Here is a 19,942-nt window from a genome sequence, read left to right on the forward strand (position 1 = left end):
TATTATTAACATTGGAAACCTTATACTGTTTATAATAATTATTAATAGAGGAACTAAAGATGTCTGGGATGAGCATGCTAGTTCTGTACTACTGTGGGCTTGAATTAATATGACAATTAGGTCAAGGACCAAAAGAAATGTGATTTTTTTCTTCTTAGACCCTCATAAATAATAGGATCTTATTCCTAGACCAATATTCTTTGTTTATAGTTTTTGGACCAAGCAACATTTGTGTAAATATTGATTCATTTTATAAGATAAACCAATCAGTACTATTATAAATACATCAAATTAATACAACAAAAGTAACTCTTCTCCTAAATATGTGACCACAAAATTTGATATCATTGTTGGCCTCAAACCACTGATTGTCAAAATGGAGTTGAAATGATTTGAAGGTAGAAACTTAAATAAGATATTAATGTATAATACCTGAACTGAACTGATTAAATTTATCTCAATAAAATATTTTTGTCAGTTGTAAAATGTATAATTGTCATTGAGTAGAAATCCCAAATGTCATATATTAATTCTGAATGATTAATTAATTTGGAGAAGGTTCTAGAAAATACAAAGCAAAACTGCCTGGTGAATAGCCAACTTTTCAAGTAAACATTAAATGTTGACTCTGATTTATAGAGGATTGTAGGGCTTTCAGAGGAAGGTAAATGTTTGGAGAGAATTAGACACAGGAATACAAAACAAGCTTCTTTTGGAGGGAAGAATGAGCATTGGGCAAAGTATTGGAAGATTAAATTTAAACTAAAATGTAAGCGTGTGTTCTCTTTCAGGTTGGCCGATTTCCTCCACTGGGCTTTAAACTAGGCTCATTGGGGGAAGGGGAAGATGAGGACAGAGGGAGCCACGGAACACCGAACCAAGAGCCATCCACAAGAACAGCCCAGCCAAGATGGGCAACAAGCACACAAAGTACCCAAGTAAGTGACAGGGGCCCAGATAGTCCTGGGATTAGGGGGGCAGTGCATACACGTCCAGGAGGCCTTAAATGCCTCTACATTAATGCTTGTAGTATGGGGAACAAGCAGGAGGAACTTGCCCTCCTGCTAGCTAACATAAACCCGGACATAGTGGGGCTCACTGAAACTTGGTGGGACCCTACGCATGACTGGGCGGTAAACAGCAAGGGCTATAGGCTGTACAGGAGAGCTAGGACAGGGAGGAAGGTGGGGGTGTGACACTCTGCATACACATCCTCAACAAACAGCACTGGGTCAGAGGAGGGGCAGACTGAAGTGCTCTGGGTCTGAATACAACAGGATTGGGGGGAAAGGGACTTAACAGTGGGGGTTTACTACAGGCCACCCAACCAGGGGGAAGAGCTGGACCAGGAATTCTCAGGTCAGCTCGTGGAGGCAGTTAAGTAAAGGGATGTGGTCATCATGTGTGACCTAAACTATCCGGTCATCTGCTGGGAACAGCAGTAAGCCAGGTCTGACTGCTCACGTAGGTTCCTAGCCGAGTTACAAGACCTCCATCTAACCCAGGAGGTGCACAGTCCCACCAGGGGAAATGCCTTGTTGGACCTGGTCCTGGCCACAGGAGACAACCTGGTGAGTGGACTGAGGGTTCTCGACCACCTGGGCGATAGCAATCATAGCCTACTGGAATTCACCATCCAGTGCAGGGTGTCAAAGGCCAGCAGCAAGGCAACAGCCCTACACTTCAGGAGGGCAGATTTCAGTGTGGTAAGGAGACTAGTCAGGGAGGCACTGAGGTTCCAGAGGGGAGGGGAGTTGGGAGTCCAAGAAGAGTGGTTGTTCCTTAAGGAGACAATCCTCCAGGCCCAAAGGGCAACAATCCCAATGCGGATCAAAGCGGGCAAGAGCGCTCAAAAGCCCCCATGGCTCACCAAAAGCATCCAGGAATGTCTCAAAGCTAAAAAGGAGGCATACACCCAATGGAAGGGAGGGGCCATCACCAAGGAGGACTATACCTCCATTGCTTAAGACTGTAGGGGGGCTGTTAGGAAGGCTAAGGCGGAGATGAAACTGGGACTAGCGACCCGGATCAAGGATAACAAGAAGTCCTTTTTTAAATACATAGGGGGTAAAAAGAAGGTACCGGGTAACGTAAGTTCTCTGCAGGACAAGCTAGGAAATCTGGTGGTTATACCAGATGACAAAGCTAACCTCTTTAACAATTTCTTTGCCTCATTTTTTTGAGCAGGGACCGGAGCATCCTCCCTACCAGGATTCCAGACAGACCCAGGAGAGGCACAGCCAGGCCCAAGGTCAGTGAGGACCTAGTCAGGGAACTTCTGGTGGGACTGGATGTGTTCAAATCAGCAGGTCCTGACGATCTCCACCCCAGAGTGCTGAGGGAATTAGCAGAGGTCATTGGGGGACCCCTGGCACTCATGGTGCTCAGGTGAGGTGTGAGAGGACTGGAAAAGGGCCAATGTGGTCCCCATTGTCAAAAAAGGGAGGAAGGAGGGCCCAGGAAACTACAGGCTCGTTAGTCTTATCTCAGTCCTAGGGAAGCTCTTTGAGAAAATTATCCAGGAGCACATCTGCGAAGGACCAGCAGGGGGGATCATGCTTAGGGGCAACCAACATGGGTTCATTCGAGGCAGGTCCTGTCAGAACAACTTGGTGGCCTTCTACAACTAGGTCACAAAAACCTTGGATGCAGGTGTCACGGTGGACATAGTCCTGGACTTTAGAAGGCCTTCGACACTGTCTCCCACCCTATTCTCATTAAGAAATTAGGTGACTGTGGTATCAATGCCTACAAAGTCAAATGGTTCGCAAATTGGCTGGAGGGCCACACCCAGAGAGTGATGGTGGACAGGTCTTTTTCGACTTGTAGGGATGTAGGCAGTGGGGTCCCCCAGGGCTTGGTCCTTGGGCCTGCACTGTTCAACATAGATTCATAGATGTTAGGGTCGGAAGGGACCTCAATAGATCATCAAGTCTGACCCCCTGCATAGGCAGGAAAGTATGCTGGGTTCCGATGACCACAGCCAGATGCCTATCTAACCTCCTCTTAAAGACCCCCAGGGTAGGGGAGAGCACCACCTCCCTTGGGAGCCCATTCCAGATTTTGGCCACTCTAACTGTGAAGAAGTTCTTCCTAATGTCCAGTCTAAATCTGCTTTCTGCTGACTTATGGCCATTATTTCTTGTAACCCCCAGGGGCGCCTTAGCGAGTAGAGCCTCATCAATTCCCTTCTGCGCCCCCATGATGAATTTATAGGCAGCCACAAGGTCCCCTCTCAACCTTCTCTTGCAGAGGCTGAAGAGGTCCAGGTGCCCTAGTCTCTCCTTGTAGGGCTTGGCCTGCAAGCCCTTAACCATACGAGTGGCCCTTCTCTGGACCCTCTCCAGGTTATCCACATCCCTCTTGAAGTGTGGCACCCAAAACTGGATGCAGTATTCCAACTGCGGTCTGACCAGCGCCCGATAGAGGGGAATTATCACCTCCTTGGTTCTGTTTGTCATGCATCTGCTGATGCATGATAAAGTGCAGTTAGCTTTGCTGATGATTTCATCACACTGACAACTCATGTTCATCTTGGAGTCCACTAGGACTCCGACATCCCTTTCTGCTTCCGTGCTGCCGAGCAGGTCATTTCCTAGGCAGTAGGTGTGCTGGACATTTTTCCTCCCTAGATGCAACACTTTGCAGTTCTCCTTGTTAAATTGCATTTTATTGTTTTTTGCCCATTTGCCCAACCTGTCCAGGTCTGCCTGTATTTGTTCCCTGCCCTCCGGTGTGTCCACTTCTTCCCACAGTTTTGTATCATCTGCAAACTTGGACAGAGTACACTTCATTTCCTTGTCCAAGTCACTGATGAAGACATTGAAGAGTATCGGTCCAAGGACCGAGCTCTGAGGGACCCCACTGCCCACATCCTTCCAGGTCGATATCGACCCGTCCACCACCACTCTCTGGATACGACCCTCTAGCTAATTTGCCACCCACAGGACTGTAATCATCCAAGTCACAGCCTCTTAATTTGTTCACCAGTACAGGGTGGGATACCGTATTGAAGGCCTTCCTGAAGTCTATGTAAATGATATCTACCCCTACTCCTGCGTCCAGGTGTTTTGTAACCTGGTCATAAAAAGAGACTAGATTAGTCAGGCATGATCTACCTGCTATGAACCCATGCTGGTTTCCCCTCAGCATAATTTTGCTGCTGGGCTCTCACATATATGAGTCTTAATAATCTTTTCAAAGACTTTACCAAGGATGGAGGTGAGACTGACTGGCCTGTAGTTGCTTGGATCCTCCTTCCTCCCCTTCTTGAAAATGGGAACCACATTGGCCCTTTTCCAGTCCTCCGGGACCTGGCCCATGCACCACGAGTGCTCAAATATTTTTGCCAGTGGCTGTGCAATGACATTAGCCAGTGCCTTCAGTACCCTCGGATGGAGCTCATCCAGGCCTGCCGATTTAAATGCATCCAGTCCTTCTAAGTGACTCTGCACTCTCAGGGTCAACGTTTGGTGGTCTGGCGCCCTGCTGTTGTCTCTCTATGATCCCATTGCGAGACTTGTCTTGCCCCTCGTTTAGGAACACTGAGGCAAAGAACTCATTGAGGAGTTCAGCCTTGTCCCCCCAGTCTATCACCAATTGCTTTTGCCCATTCAGTAGTGGTCCTATACTGCCCTGGGCCTTCGTTTTACTCCCTATATATCTGAAAAACAATTTTTTGTTATCCTTAACTTGGGATGCCATCCTCAGCTCCATGGTAGCTTTGGCCTTTCTAACTGTCTCCGTACAACTGCGAGCTGAGGAGGTATACTCCTCTTTAGTAATCTCTCCCTGTTTCCACTTTTTATATGCCCCCCTTTTTGCCCTTAGGCTAGTCTGGATTTCTCTGGTTAGCCAAGGAAGCCTCTAGGCCCCTTTCCTCCTTTTTCCCTGCTCAGGATCGTCTCCCTCTGTGCCCGAAGGATTGCTTCCTTAAGGCACAGCCATCCTTCCTGGGCTCCCATCTCACCAAATATCTTACCCCCTGCCACTGGCTGGAGCATATGCTGGGATCACATGACCCCAGACAGGTGTTCATCCAACCTCTTTTTGAATTTACCCAAGGTAGGAGTGAGGATCACTTCCTAGGAAGTTGGTTCCAGATCCTATACACCCTATCAGTGAAATAGTGCCTCCTAATCTCTAACCTGAACCTATTCTCCAGCAGCTTCTGGCCATTGTTCCTCGTCACCCCAGGTGCTGCTGGAGGGAATAGGACCCATCCTATTTGCTGCTGATCTCCCCTAACGAGTTTGTAGGCAGCCACCAAATCCCCCCTCAGCCTCCGTTTGCTGAGGCTGAACAGGTTCAGGTCCCTCAGCCTCTCCTCATAGGGCGTGCCCTGTTGCCCTCCAACCAAGCGGGTGGGCGGATGAGAACAGGATGGGATTCATTACTGACAAGTGCAGGGTACTGCACCTACGGAGAAAGAACCAGCAGCATACCTACAGGCTGGGGAACTCCCTTCTCGTCAGCACAGAGGCAGAAAAGGATCTTGGTGTCATTATTGATTCCAAAATGAACATAGGCCGCCAATGTGGGGACATGGTCAGGAAGGCCAACCGCACCTTGTCGTGTATCCAGATGCATCACGAGCAGGTCCAAGGAGGTGATCCTCCCCCTCTATGCGGCACTGGTCAGACTGCAGTTGGAGTACTGCATCCAGTTCTGGGCACCGCACTTCAGGAGGGATGTGGACAGTATCGAGAGGGTCCAGAGGAGGGCCACTCGCATGATCAGGGGGCAGCAAGGCAGGCCCTACAAATGGAGGCTACGGGACCTGAACCTGTTCAGCCTCTGCAAGAGAAGGCTGAGAGGGGATCTGGTGGCCATCTACAAACTGGCCAAGGGGGATCAGCAGGCTATGGGAGAGTCCCTGTTCCCCCAAGCCCTACTGGGAATAATAAGGAATAACGGCCATACGTTGACTGAGAGTAGATTCAGGCTAGATATTAAGAGGCACTACTTCACAGTCAGGGTGGCTAGGATCTGGAACCAACTTCCAAGGGAAGTGGTGCTCACTCCTACCCTGGGGGTCTTCAAAAGGAGGCTGGATAATCACCTAGCCGGGGTTGTTTGACCCCAGCATTTTTTCCTGCCCATGGCAGGGGGTCGGACTTGATGATCTACTTAGGTCCCTTCCAACCCTACCAACTATGAAATTATGAAACTATGTAACTTGGATGTGGACATTGATGATGTTGGACAAACAGATTCCTATGTGCCAATTGTCTCTGAAAACGAAAGATCTTTTGAAGATGATGTAAGAGGCATTCCAAGTAAGCCTCAGAAGTTTAGTTGTTTTTTTTAAATAGGTCTCTTAGTCATTTAAAAAAAGAGTTTAAAACCACAGAATGCATTTAGAAAGTATGTCAACAAATTATGCACCCTCATCTGGTTAAAGCATCCATTTTGGGTTGTTTTACTGCAAGAAGGTCATAACAGAATCTAACAGTTACCCAAGACAACTAAGACCATCACCAGCATGGCAGAATTTCCAGCTGATTATGGACTTCAAAACCTAGGATTATCTAACCAAGTATTAAAAAAAATGGAAAGGAGGTATACTTTGAGGTACTCAGTGGCTAGGGACAGACATTAAAAAAGCCTGAGCCTGAATTGATTCAATCTTTGCAGGTTAGTCTAACCTGGCTAGGCTGAACTGCTCTGTAACTGCACAGACATCTTCTCTGGACTGAGAAAATGCAGGCACATACCTGCAGTGGCTCAGGCTAGAAGCCACAGGGCACTAGAGAAGCCCTTTCTTCCTTCTACAGCACTGAGCTGAGTTGGGGGGGGGGGGGGGGGGCATGGCCAGGCCCCAGCAGGACGCTCTTATTATTCCCCCCACTCCTGAGCAGTCCAGCAGGAAATGTTTATCACCCCAAACTCAGTGTTTATCAACCCATTAAGAAAACAAAGCCTCTTTCTTAAACAGGAAGGACATTAAGTTACCTGTTGATTAGCTCCAAAAAAGCCTGTTTGCCTTTATCACCTCCCACAGCACAGACCGTAGCCAGCATGTGGTCTGCTAGCTAATGCTGAGGTGTCTGTCTAAGGTAGAGGGGTGCGGGGAATAATCCCTGCTTAGCGGGAGAAGCCAGGCAGATGCTCTGTGCCTGCAAGTCTCTGCCAGAACTATAGCCAGGAAGCAGAGGGAAGGGGCCAGTTCTGCTGTGGAGCAGAGAGCCCCACCCAGCCCAGACAGCATGCTGGGATGCTGGGGGAGTCTGGTTTATCTTAAACCAGCAAGGGGTCTGGGACAGACATCGCATAAACCGATTTGACCCAAATCAGTTATGTCTGATACTATATTCAACCAGGTTTATCTCAAACCAGTTTCAGCCATTTTCACATTGGTTTATGTGCACTGAACATCTGTTTTGTTACAGGGTTAAACCAGTTTCTGATCACTTAAACTGGTTTATGTGTAATGTCTGTCCCTAGCCAATATTACTAAAGGCATGGGGTATCAGTTTCTTTTTTTTTCCAGGACTGAAATCAGAAGTTAGTAAATTGCTACCAAATAAAAGGAAATTATGCTTTTATGCACAGATGCTGATGTCAAACCATGACAGATCTTAATGTTGAGAAGTATGCAAACCATCACAATGTCTCATTCTGGTTTGGACATCTAAAAATGACACACATGTCAATTCTGTCCTTCAAATGCAAACTCCCTCTAATAAAAACAATCTAATGCACAAGCATAAACGGAGGAATACCTGGTTACCTTGCAGTACTGCAGAAAATGACTCTGAGATTAAAGTGGACTGCAGGCTGAATATGAGTCGACAGAATGCTCTTGTTGCAAAAAAAAAAGAAGCCAATAATGTATTGCAGGGCTGTGCAACTTCTGTGAAGCTCAGTGCTACAAATAATATCAGTGTGCGGCCCTTGGGCCACACTGCACTGATAGTAGTCTGCACGGGTGACCCCCTGGCATGTGGCCCTCCCTGCCTCCAGACAGCACTGGCACTGTTGCCCAACCCACCCTCTGGACAGTACTGGCTTACTGATTTGTATTAATAGGAGTGGTACCTGCAACTCAAGGGAGGTGATTCTTTCATTCTGTTTAACACCGATGAGACCTCACCTCTTGTACTGTGTCCAGTTTGGGGCATTACGCTTCAAGACAGATGTAGATAAACTGGTAAGAGACCAGCAGAATGCAACAAAAATTATTAGAGGTCTAGAAAACATGATTTACAAGAAAAGCTTTGGAAGTGGGATTATTTAGTCAGGAGAAGAGAAGATTAAGAGGAATTTGATAATGACCTTGAAGTACACAAAGGGTGGTTATAAAGAGGATGGTCAAAGTAAATAAAATAGGCAGACAAGTCAACATTCAAATATGAACATTTGAAAAAATATTCTCCTGGCTCTGAGGTAAGTGAAGGAAGCAAATGATAAATTGCTTTGCTTTACAGTAGAAAAGGAATAAATTCACAACTATCTACTTGAACCATCTGTACCCAAGTGTTATTGTACACTTAAATAAATTTCAGCTTGCAAGCTATTTTTCTAAATCTCACAAAGTTCTAATGTTCTATAAAATTATTAGGTGACAAAATGGGGAAAGGTTGTAGAACCATTAAGCATTTTTAATAAGATGTACGATGCTATAGGTTTCTGGGTTTATACTACAGGATACAACAACTAGTTGTAAATACTCAAACGGTATTATTATTTATTGTTTGATAAGCGCTGACGAGTGTTCTCCATGGTGTAGGATACTTAAGTTGAAGAGTAGTAATTTCTCTATCACAGAAAAACATCGTCTGCTCCTTTATTGTTATATAAGCCAAACAATTGACAGAAGAAGTTGGTAAACAACATATACTGTAATTTGTTAGAATTCTCTTAGATTTGTAGCACTATTTTGATACTCTTATCAAGCTGGGGTAAAAGAAGGTAATGACTTGTCTACGGACAGCCAGGACTGGTTTCAGACAATAGGATTGCCTGAAAAGAAAAAGCCCTATTGCAGTACTTTAAAGGCATAACTCAGCATTCTGCTTAGTCTATTAGAACTTGAATTTTTATTTTTACTCTTGCAATGTGGCGGATTCTATCCTGGCCTTGCTTCATTTTGTTCTCACTTTAATAAAATTAAAAAAAACCTAACGGCTCCAGTCAGAGATCATGAGTCAAATCTGTATATAGTATCAGTTCTATTTTACTTATCATAAACTTTCTAATGCCTAATAATATTATGGATAATTTCCCTCTGGCTCTAAATCTAGACCTGATCATACTGAATAGCACTTTTGTAGTCTTCTACGTATGTCATTTGCTTCTGGAGTTCTGGTCAATAGTCCATCTAAACCACTATCCTGTCTCTCATAGTAGCCAGAACTAAGTACTTCAGGAAAAAGGCATAAGAATCTGATAATAGGCAATGGTCTGTCCTCACTCGCCTAAACTAGGGACTGAAATTGTACATAAACTGGTTTAAGTGGTCAGAAACAGGTTTAAACCTGTAACAGAACAGAAGTTCTGTGCACTTAAACCACTTTCAAAATGGCTGAAAGTGGTTTAAGATAAACCTGATTGGATGTAGTATCAGACTGAACTGGCTTAGATCAAACCAGTTTATGGAACTTCTCTCCCAGATCCCCTCATGGTTCAATTTAACTCACAGTCCCCCAGCATTCTGTGCTGCCTGCTTCAGTGGACCAGGGTCTCCCCCACCCCTCTGCTGCCTAGCTGGAGCACTATCACTGCTCCGGCTGGCAGAGAAAGGTGTGGTGGTGGGGAAACCCTGGCACCTGACCCCCAGCTGGGGTCTGCTTGACAGGGGAGACGGGTGAGGAAGCCCACAGAAGCTTTCCCCCTGCCCGAGCCAGGACCTGTGGCAGTGGCTAAGGGAATCACCCTGGGCTCCTGGATGGCTTAGAAGTGGGGGGTGAGGAACCCCCCTGGCCTAGCACTGGAACCCCTGCTGGGGTATGCCAGGCATGGTGGGGGGGAGGAACTGTGGAAGCTTCCCGCACCCACCTGAGCTGGGAGTAGGGCGGGAGCAAGGAGCTCGGGACATGGCTAGAGGAATCGCCCTGGGCTCCTAGCTGGGGCCTGGCCAGGCTGGCTGAAGAGGAATGGAGGAGGGGGTGGGGAAACCCCCTGGTCCAGCACTGGACCCCTACCCAGGTTCTGCCTGGCACAGGAGGTGGGGGGAAGCCCGTGGAGGCTTCCTCCTCAGCCTAAGTTGGGAGCTTAGAACTAGCCAGGAGTTGGAGGTGTGGCCAGGGGAATCAGACCTGACTCCTGGCTAGGCCCCAGCTGGGCTGGCTGAGGAGGATGGGTGGGGAAAGCCCCTGGCCTGGCATTGGATCCCCGGCTGGGATCTGCAGACCCCATCTGAGGGTCAAGTGCCTGGTCAGGGGCTTTCTGCACCCCCTTCCTCCTCAGCTGACCCAGGTGGGCCCCAGCTGGGAACCCTTGGCCATGTCTCCCAGTCCTGGCTTGGATGTGGGGGTGGGGAAAAACCTCCATGGGCTTCTCCCCACCCATGCCAGGCAGATCCTGGTTGGGGGGCTGGTGCCAGGCCAGGGGATTCCCCTTCTCCTTCTCAGCTGGGCCCCAGCCAGGAGCCAGGGGCGATTCCCCTGGCTATGCCCTTAACTCCTGGATTGCTCCCAGGTCCTGGGTCCCGGGTCAGGTGGAGAGGAGGGAAGCTTCCATGAACTACCCCCAACCCCACCCCGGCAGACCCTAGCTAGGGTCTGGTGCTAGGCCAGGGGGTTTTGCCAACCCCCACATCCTCCTCAGCTGGGACCCACCCAGGAGCCAGGGGTGAATTCCCTGGCCATGCCCTCAGCTCCCAGCTTGCTCTTGGTTCCTGACTCAGGTGAGTGAGGGGGAAAGCCTCTGCAGGCTTCCTTCCCCGCCTCCCAGGCAGACCATGGCTGAGGGTCCAATGCTGGACCAGGGGGTGGGTTTCCCCACCACCTTCCTCAGCTGCCCCAAAGGCTGAGAAGAGGGCATGGTTAGGGGAAATCACTCCTGGCTTCAAGCAGGAGTGGGGAATAAAGCCCCCACTGCGGGCTTTCTCCCTCCCCCCCTGCGTGGGGGCAGCACCTGGCTGGGGTCTGGTGCAGGGCAGGGTGCATTTTCTTCCCCCACCCTCAAGTCTAATATTAAGTCTGGTAACAAGGGAGGAGTCGCTTTTATGCATCAGGGGCAGGGCTGGGGGGACCCTGCCAGGGGTAGAGAACTTTCCATAAGGTTGAGGGACTGTGAGTGATCTTGCAGGTACAACCTGTGCTGCAATAAATGAGAGCTCAGGCCCCCAAAGTGCCTGCTCTGAGGATTGTACAGCTTGACCCCCAGCGTGCCCCACTCCCTGAAATGGACACTCTTTTCACCTGCCATGCCTTGGTCTTAAATATTACTGGAAGGATTCCTGGTCATTGATTGAATTGGGTGCTAGACACGTGTGAAGGTGCTACGTGGGACTCCACCTTCCCTCACACCCCTTCCATATGCCAACCGAGTATATGTCATTGTCCAATTTACTTCCCCCAAGGTGTTGTAGTCTCGATGCTGGTTTGCTGTGGTTATTGATATGATTCTGGCAAGAATGGTGGCAATTCAGACCAGTGGCTAGTCTACCTTAGTGCCCGCTTAACTGGTTGGTTAAGAAGCAGTAATAATCAGTGGAGCCAAAGTAATGTCAATCGATAAAATCAAAACAATGGGTCCACAATTCATTAAGCATTAAGGGAATCAATCAGTCCAATTAATTTTGTTCAACAATCAGTGATGAGCAGTAATTAATGAAATCAAGAAAATGTCTGCAATTCATTGAGCATTAGTTCAATTAATTTAATTGCATAATAAAAATATTTTTAGTTCATTAAGGGCTAAGGCTGCTCACGCAATAAAGTGCCCAGCTTCCAGAAGATATTAACTGCAGAACATGATTCCTGCTAATGAATCAGCCACTCCCCACTCATCCAACCTGGTGGATTACCTGTCTGTCAATTATGTCATGCCCTGATCAGGGAGGATAAATCCTTACTTTCTCCACCCATCTTGGGCAGGGTGTCTGGGGCTTTCTCTACCTACCATTTCTCCAGAGGATCAGGTACCTGTTACTGGGTGCTCCTTCAAACTCCCAAACTATGGAGGCTCTCCTTTGTAAACTTGGTCCGAGTCCACTTCACTCTCACCACTGCACAGTTCCATGCATTGTCCTCGTGTCGCTCTTTCTCCTCCTTCCACCCGTGCCAGATGTCTAGTTATATGGCTGGCTCCTGGGCGTCCTCCAATGCAGCAAGAGCAGGAGCTCATAAATAAAGGCTCTTGCTTTTCCTGCCATTTGGCCACTGCCACTGCCACTGCCCCTGTAAGGACACAGGGGAACTCTCCAGCCCTTACTGGACCAAAATACTTTGCCCAGGTACCAGGTGGGGAATTTCTAATAACCCCTGCTCTCAGTTTCCGTCTTAGGGAATACCCCCTGCTTCCACAGGGACCCAGCCAGCCCTGGGCTGTAGGGACTGTCCCACCACATGGGGGGGGCCTGCAAAGGTTCGGAGGGGGGCAGGGTTGGTGGGCAGCCAGTCAAGGATGAGCCCTGCTGGGCTGGATTTCAGTGCCTTTGGCAGTGGCTGGAAACATGCTCTATTGCCCCCTGGCTACTGGTATGGGCCACTGCAGGGGTCTGGCTGGCTTTGCAGTTTCAAAAATGAATGTCTGTTTATTTGCTTATCAGTTCAAACTAGGCAGGTTAAAGAAACCTGCAAAGATTGAATTGATCCAGCCTGGGGCTTTTTGACTGTCTGTACTTAGCTCTGAAGAATGCTGATTAGGTCTGGAAATGGACACTTGGACTGATTCCCTCAAACCCTGGACTGTGTGTGTTACCACACAGAGGGGCATTCTGTGGTTACTTTTAATTATTTTAATGGATCCTCTATGTTCTAACAATAGAGGACAACAAGGAGAGTATTTTCTAAACAGTAGGTTGGCAACCCCTGTAGTTTGGATCTGGCTCTAGTAGCCATTGGATGCAGTTAATGGACCCAGGGTACTTCAGAAGTGTTATGCTGGAGTGGGTGGGGGGACTTTAGTAGTATTTGGCAGTGGGGCAGATTTGCTCATGCACAGCTGGGCAGGGGGGAGCTTTGCCCACGCTGTGGCCAGGCAGCAGGGAGAAGTGGCAGCAGCCAGATTCTGGTGTTGGACAACCAGACCCAAGCCAGGTCATGCTGACCCACTGCCACAAAAAGGTTGCAGACCGCTGCCTAACAGCAATGTATTCTGGAAGGCAGAAGGCCTTTTGGTTAAAGGCTTTTTGTTAAACAAGTCTGTGTACTAAGTTTTGTTGTGGTTTTGATGGCGTGGTATTGCAGTTTTAGTGCACACTGATTTTTCCTTCTCACTCAGTACCTGTGTGGGGCAAGAAATCGGGGGAGTTTATGATTACGTACACCTGATGAATTCTAGTTCATGAAATGAACTGTGTACATCAGCTTGTCTACACTACAGAGTGCACCATGCCAACCCAGGTCTGTTTATAAACCCCCTTATTAGAGATACAGGACGCATCTACACATTCATTAACACACTTTTGATACTGCACATTTAATTGAGTTCTTCCTGAATAAAGTACTAACTAAATGCGCAGTACGTCAAGTTACTGTGCAGTAGTGAGGAGAATGGTTATTTAGTGACACATATTAGCCTAATAACACTGCGCAGGAGGCTATTAGTGCAGCTTTTGCCATGACATGCTACTATGCAGTTATTAGGCTAATGTGCCATGAGCATCTCATGTAGGCGCTCAGAAATAGATTTTCTGCCAGGAAATCTATGCTGGCAGACCTCCCCAAATAATCTAAAATAAACTGGGCTAAAATACAAAAGGTAAGTGGCCCAAAATTACTACCTAAAGGTCATTAAACTTTAATGGTTGTCCAATCGACCACTGACAAAGAGATGGTGGCTTCCTATGCAAACCAATACTTCAAGCTTAGACTCCAAATTGCAAATAAGCATGCAGTCACCTGCCAGGGAACACTTGGTCAACTCGTTGAGGCTGAGCAAGGGATTCTGTAAGAAGCTGGAAGTTATGGAAGAAAGCGTCTCTCGGTGGTCATTTTACAAGAATCTGAGGCAAGACAGAAAGGGAGAGATGAAGATGCCGAGGGAGAGAAGATCTCTCTGCAGTGGCCAGAGCCAAGCCCTCTGCGTGACCAAAGCAGCAGCTTTCTCCCGCTCCGCTGCTAACGTCTCTTCCTCCCTCCCCGCCTTCGGAACGCGTCGCCGCGCGCGCCCCCAACGGGCACCGCACCCCGTAGACGAGAGGGGGGCTCCTCCTGCGCTTGCGCAGGTCGGACACTGTCGGCAGTGCTGGCGGGGGGCGGGGGTCACAACATTCTTCCTCCCCGCCCCACCCCGCCTCGCGGTGGCTCCGTGCAGGGAGAGAGGAACCGGGGCAGGGCGGGGGGCGATGGCGTCCCCGTCTCCATGGCGACGGGGAGGGGACTGGAGAGAGCTCCGCCCCGAACCTCCGGCCGCGGAACGTTCCATCGAGCGTCCGCACCGCCTGTGACGCCAGTTGCCATAGTGACCGAACCCCCCTCTCCAACAGTCGCAGCTGCATCCGGGGCTTTGCCAGCCCCCTCCGCCCGAGGGCGGCGGTGGCGTGATGGCGACGGAGGGAGAGGCGGAGGCGGACTGGGTGGTGGACAGCCTCGTCGGGTTTCTGCGCGGGCCCGTCTGGTCTGGCCCCGTCCTGGAGTTCATGGAGCAGAAGTGCGCGGGTGAGGGGCCGCGGGGCGGGTAGGCGCGGCGGGGCGGGCGCGACTCCCCGAACTCCTACAGGCTGGGCCCGACGGGCTGCCCGCGCTTAGCTGGGGTAGTATCGTATTGGAAGCTCAAAATGATCATATTCGCTGAAAAACTATCGTGCACTGGAAAAAAAAAGGCGAATCAGTATGCAAATAAATCTTCTTATGTACTTTGTATTGCTCGCTGTAAGTTCCGGTGAGGGAGTGAGACCTGGGCCATCTAAGTCAAAGCATTTCTTTATTTTGAGGCCAGCCCTCGTCAGAAAGTGCGGCCAGCAAGCCCAAAAGTAAGTTAAGACTCTGTGAGAGGGACTTGGGTTTTGCCTATGCTGCATCAATGAGCTGCCTCAGAAGGGACCGTGCATTTTGGATGCTATTAATATTATTGATTGTACGCTGTACAAGCATTGAAATTATTGTACAGATACAATAATTATCATACACCTGGCAACACTGGGCATCCAGTGGGGCTGAGCAGCACCCTGAGGGCCGGGCTGGGTGGGAAAACTCTCGCACCAGGAGGGTGGGGAAGCTGTGGGACCTGCTACCCAGGGAGGTTGGGCAGATCGACAAAAGCCCTGGCTGGGATGAGGTAGTTGGGGCTGGTCAGGCTCTGAGCAGGGGTTGGACTAGACCAGTGGTTCCCAGCGTTTTTTGTACCAGGACCTATTTGTAAACATCGATGGTCAGTCCTGATCCAGTGCCCCTCACTCCCGACCTGCTACCCCCTTCCCCCAAGCAGTCCTTTGCAGGCTGGAACTCTGCCAGCCTGTGAGGGAAAAGCTGCGTTTCCCACATTTTTCTCCTTTAAAATAGAATCCATTTTTAAAGTTTGTTTGTGACCCTTTCATATATACTTACGACCCACTTTTGGGTCATCATGACCCATGGGTTGAGAAACGCTGGACTAGACCTCCCACAGTCCCTCCCAGTCCTCATCTTCTATGATGTTGTGTTAAATAGGAATCAGTGCTAAGAGCATCGTGTCCTGTGGGGCCCCCCCACCACACTGTCTCAGTAGGCTGGGGGTATCAAGCTGGTCTGCTTCTGTACTAGCCCATCATGGCCAGCTCTACGTGCTCCTGCTCCGCACCCTCAATCGTCTTATCCCATCCAGACGCTAAGTCCCCAGTGGATGAACTTGTGTGCCAGTCTGATCCCACTAGCCACTGGGGATCTCAACTGTTGGCTTCTTCACAGAGCCAGTGCCGCAGGCATGTGTATCTGGTGCATTTCATGGTCTCTCCACCTGTCCCTTCTGCATGTGAGCTTCCTCCATCCCCGGCATCTGGCTGGGTGGGCGGCACCTGCACAGCAGTGCAGGATGGTGCGTGGCAGCTCTAGTGATATACCTCCTTGCCATAGCGATATACTTGACTAGGAAGGAGGCTCTGGCCAGAAGGACTCCTGAGGGCTGCAGGGTCACTTTCTTGTCCTGGCTCCTTGGTACTTGTTCGAGGGCCAGTGAGCGCTGGCCAGTGTGCTCTGCTCAGTATCCCTTGCCTTTAAACATGTGATTTCACTCTAGTCCCTGTTTTCTTTTTAGCTGTCTCCCAAACTCAGTGGATGTGTTTCCGGTGGCCTCCCTACTAAGGGAGGCTTATAGTTCTTCTTTGATGGGCTCAAGCCCATGACCCACTAGGCACATCAAACAGCCTGTCCTGTCATGTCTTGAGTTCTTTGCGGTGTGTCGGAGCAGACAGATGTATGTGTATAAATGCATAAGAAGTTTTTCTTGCATCTAGGTTCCTGATGTCCTGATGTTCCTGATGTCCTGGGAGTTCTAGAAACCATGCATGCATCTGGGCAGTCCCATGGCCAGGACTGGCAATCAGCCGATTGTTGGGTTTAGAACTGGATTGGGAATGGGGACAGCTCTAGGTCTGAGACAGACCCATCCCTCTGCTGGATCTGCAGGGTTGGGCCAGGGATGGCTCCATAGTGTTGTGATGGTGATCAGAGGAATTTTATGCCCCCTCCCAAACATTGTGCATCCTGCCAGGCACATATGGTATGGCAGGGGCCACAGTGTTTGGGAGGGGACATAAAATTCCTCTGATCACCATCACATCATTGTTTTAACATCTGCCAGGTGCTCATGTGCTGTTTCTTGTGCACTTGGTTCAGGACAGGCTCTTCACATACTTCTGTTGTGTCTGAGAAGGAATAATTGAATAAAGGTGCAACTGTGAAATCTTGCAAGTTATTTGACAATATAAGGTGTTCTTAACATTGGCTGGGTGATAATGAAGTAGTCTACTCCTCCTCCTCTGCCCCTCGACACATTTTTCTTTTTCCTTGAATTGAAGGATCCTGATCAGGGAAAAATGCTGTGGCTACAGAGCATCTCCATCTCCTCTGATGTACCTAGGGGCCACCAGCTGTTGGATAATGGGATGGCAGCACAGGTAGAAAACGTCTCCATTGTGCCACTTAGTTGTGATCAGAAGATGTACAGGCCAAAGCTGAGGCCACAGTCAGCAAGCTACGTCCTTTTTCAGTTTAACCACTGAAAATCAGGGCAGGAAAGGGGAGAGGCTTCTAAATCTGCTTTCCACACCAGCCTGAAGTAATGGAAGGAACAGGAGATGGACAACAGGCCATGGACTATATTAGGGGCCCAATCTTAAGGGGTTCCCAGAGGCTCCTTTGTAGATTAGTAAAGATTAAAGAAAACCACTTTACCCAATGGGACTCAGTGCTCAGTCTAGAAGATCCCATTAAGCATCTCTGTGTTGCTTAGTTTTAGTTCTCAAACTGTGGATTTGTGTCCATAGATCATAGGCAGACAGGGTTTTTGGTTAGATGTGATATATTTTATTAGACTAAATAAGTAGTTGGAATAATTGTTCTTTGCAAGTTTTCAGGCACAAATGCCCCTCTTCAGGTATAGGGAGAATTTGTTGTCTCCAGAGATAACATCCTTGTTAACAGTAGTATATGGAGATGAGAGATAACAGACCTGATTACCCACCTGTCAGCCCTATTATTTTTCTACAAGTTTGTGTACATACAGTCAAGCACTTACCTTTCTCTAAAAGTGCAAAGTTTCAAGAAGTTAAATGAGCAAAGGATATCAAACAACAAGAATGCACTTTTTGTAGAAAATAATGATTAAATCTAGGCTTCCTGACCAGTGGTTTAAATCACAATTTAAATCGATTTGATTTAATCACATCCACTCTGAAACAAAATGAGGTCATGTTATTTCTGCTCCTAATCTATGTTTTCTTGACAACAGAGTTATGTTTAAATATTACTTTTGAATATAAAAAGGTAATCTTACTGTGCAAGGTTTAGTAATGAATTAATTTGAAGGTCCCTATTTAATATTCCAATGTCTTCAGTAGTATTTTAACTGCTGACATGTACATTTTGAAGAAGAAAATGTCTGTTTTTTTTCTCCCCAGTTTTCGATGATGAAGAAGAAAGCAAACTGTCTTATACAGATATTCATCAGGAGTACAAAATTCTGGTGAGTACTGTTCACTAATTATGCTTAGCCTTATAAGAAATGTATATTGTAATATTAAAAAGAAACATTTTATGCAAACTCATAATTATTTAGTTCATTGGTTTTTTTCAATCAGGGTGCCAATGCAATCTGGAATGCCTTGAGATCCTTTTAATGGTGCCATGGGATGCCACACGACATTATCACTGTTAGGTGTGCAAACACCTACACAATTCATAAGGTAAACCCAGAGATTTTGAATAGGGATCCCTAGTGTCAAAAAGATTCTGATCTGTTGTGGTCTTTCTGAGTTCTTTTCAATGGAACCATTGCTCTCTTATTTTTCTGTAGTCCAAAAATAAGTGAAAACTAAGAGCTGAAAATTATTTTATCCTACTTAACATGACTGTAGAACTCTTCATTATTCATATAAATAACTACTATTTTTTTTTAAATTCCTAGTGAGTTCCTGGCTTCCAAAGTATGTTGTGACCATTATCTCCACAGGATAATTATATACTATGTAGAAAGTAGTCCCATTATCAGACTTCAGAGGCATTTTCTGTGGGATTCTTCGAGTCTTAAAAGCTTGAGGGCCACAGGCTTAGTTATCTAGGGATTTTAAAGGTTTTTCCCACTTTAGTTTCTGAAAAGTATTTATGACCAAGGCCTGTATTTTAGAGTGACATGATTGCTAACTTTGGTGTATGGTAAGCAGATCATTATGGAGGTGTTGTCTGTGGCTTTAGTTAAGATTGCTTTGAGTTCTTTATGTAAAGGTAGGTTGAAATCCCTGAGTAAGAGTTTTCCCTGAAATGAGGAGTAATCAGCCCCATGTTTTGTCTGTTGTTGAATTGTTCAGGAGTCTAAAATACATGAATTCCAAACCTATGAATATGCTTCCCTAACTGAGCTGTCAAAACGTCCAGTCTCCAGAGAGAAGACCCCTTCCCTTGTAGCAACCAATCATATACATTGCAGCTCTTTTAAAGACTGGAAGTAGAGTTTTACAAAAAACAGTTGGAAATCCATTATGACAAATTAAGAGGAGGCAAAGGGCTGGCTAGTGTGAAGGCCTTTGGAACATGGAAATGTGTCATAACCCAGGAACTCTGTTCAGTCCAGTGTCCTGTCACTGTTAGTGGCCAGCACCAGATATTTCAGAGGAGAATATAAGAGCCCCCTAGGCTACAGACAGACATTACACATAAACTGGTTTAAGTGATCAAAAATTGGTGTAAACCTGTAACAGAATGGATATTCAGTGCACATAAACCAGTTTGAATATGGCTGAAACAGATTTTAGATAAACCTGGTTGAATGTAGTATCAGACTTAACTGATATGGGTCAAACTGGTTTATGCAATGTCTGTCCCAGACCCTTTGCTGGTTTAAGCTAAACCAGATCCCCCCAGCATGCTTTCTGGGTTGGGTGGAGCTCTCTGCTGTAGGCAGTGGCAGGGAGGCGATGCAGGGTGCGTGGGCTATGAACTGTTGCGGGGTGGGGGGGTACGCTTGGGGGGCTCCCATGCACACCCCACCATAGCCACAAACCCCACAACCCCCACCCGCCACACAATCACAGACCCTACAAACAGTGCACTCACCCATACCATCCCCCACACTCACAGCCAGGTGCCTCTGGGGGGAGCCCCGCTTACTGCTACATGCACGCACCCCACCACACACG

At 47.8% G+C, this 19,942-nt stretch overlaps 1 protein-coding gene and 1 long non-coding RNA gene across 4 annotated transcripts in view; one reads left to right on the plus strand and one right to left on the minus strand.

Moving 5' to 3' along the window:
• LOC109286463 (uncharacterized) overlaps window positions 1–14,293 on the minus strand; it is a 28,352-nt gene extending 14,059 nt beyond the window's left edge. Inside the window, exon 1 of the long non-coding RNA XR_009457652.1 lies at window positions 14,013–14,293. This is a non-coding gene — a long non-coding RNA (uncharacterized LOC109286463). The remainder of the gene's footprint in view (window positions 1–14,012) is intronic.
• A 309-nt stretch (window positions 14,294–14,602) lies between these two features.
• The window catches only part of CFAP36 (cilia and flagella associated protein 36), a 53,533-nt gene continuing 48,193 nt past the window's right edge, over window positions 14,603–19,942 (plus strand). The window contains exons 1-3 of one of the 3 annotated variants that reach the window (XM_019500717.2): window positions 17,130–17,206; window positions 18,209–18,273; window positions 18,389–18,493. In XM_019500717.2, coding sequence (XP_019356262.2) covers window positions 18,440–18,493 — 54 coding nt within the window. In that variant the 5' untranslated portion in view covers window positions 17,130–17,206; window positions 18,209–18,273; window positions 18,389–18,439. Of the gene's footprint in view, window positions 14,772–17,129; window positions 17,207–18,208; window positions 18,274–18,388; window positions 18,494–19,942 lie in introns of those variants that run through there. The other 2 variants (XM_014595074.3, XM_006272486.4) reach the window with 2 other exon arrangements.

Source organism: Alligator mississippiensis, chromosome 1 (assembly GCF_030867095.1).
Source record: "Alligator mississippiensis isolate rAllMis1 chromosome 1, rAllMis1, whole genome shotgun sequence".
NCBI lineage: Eukaryota > Metazoa > Chordata > Crocodylia > Alligatoridae > Alligator > Alligator mississippiensis.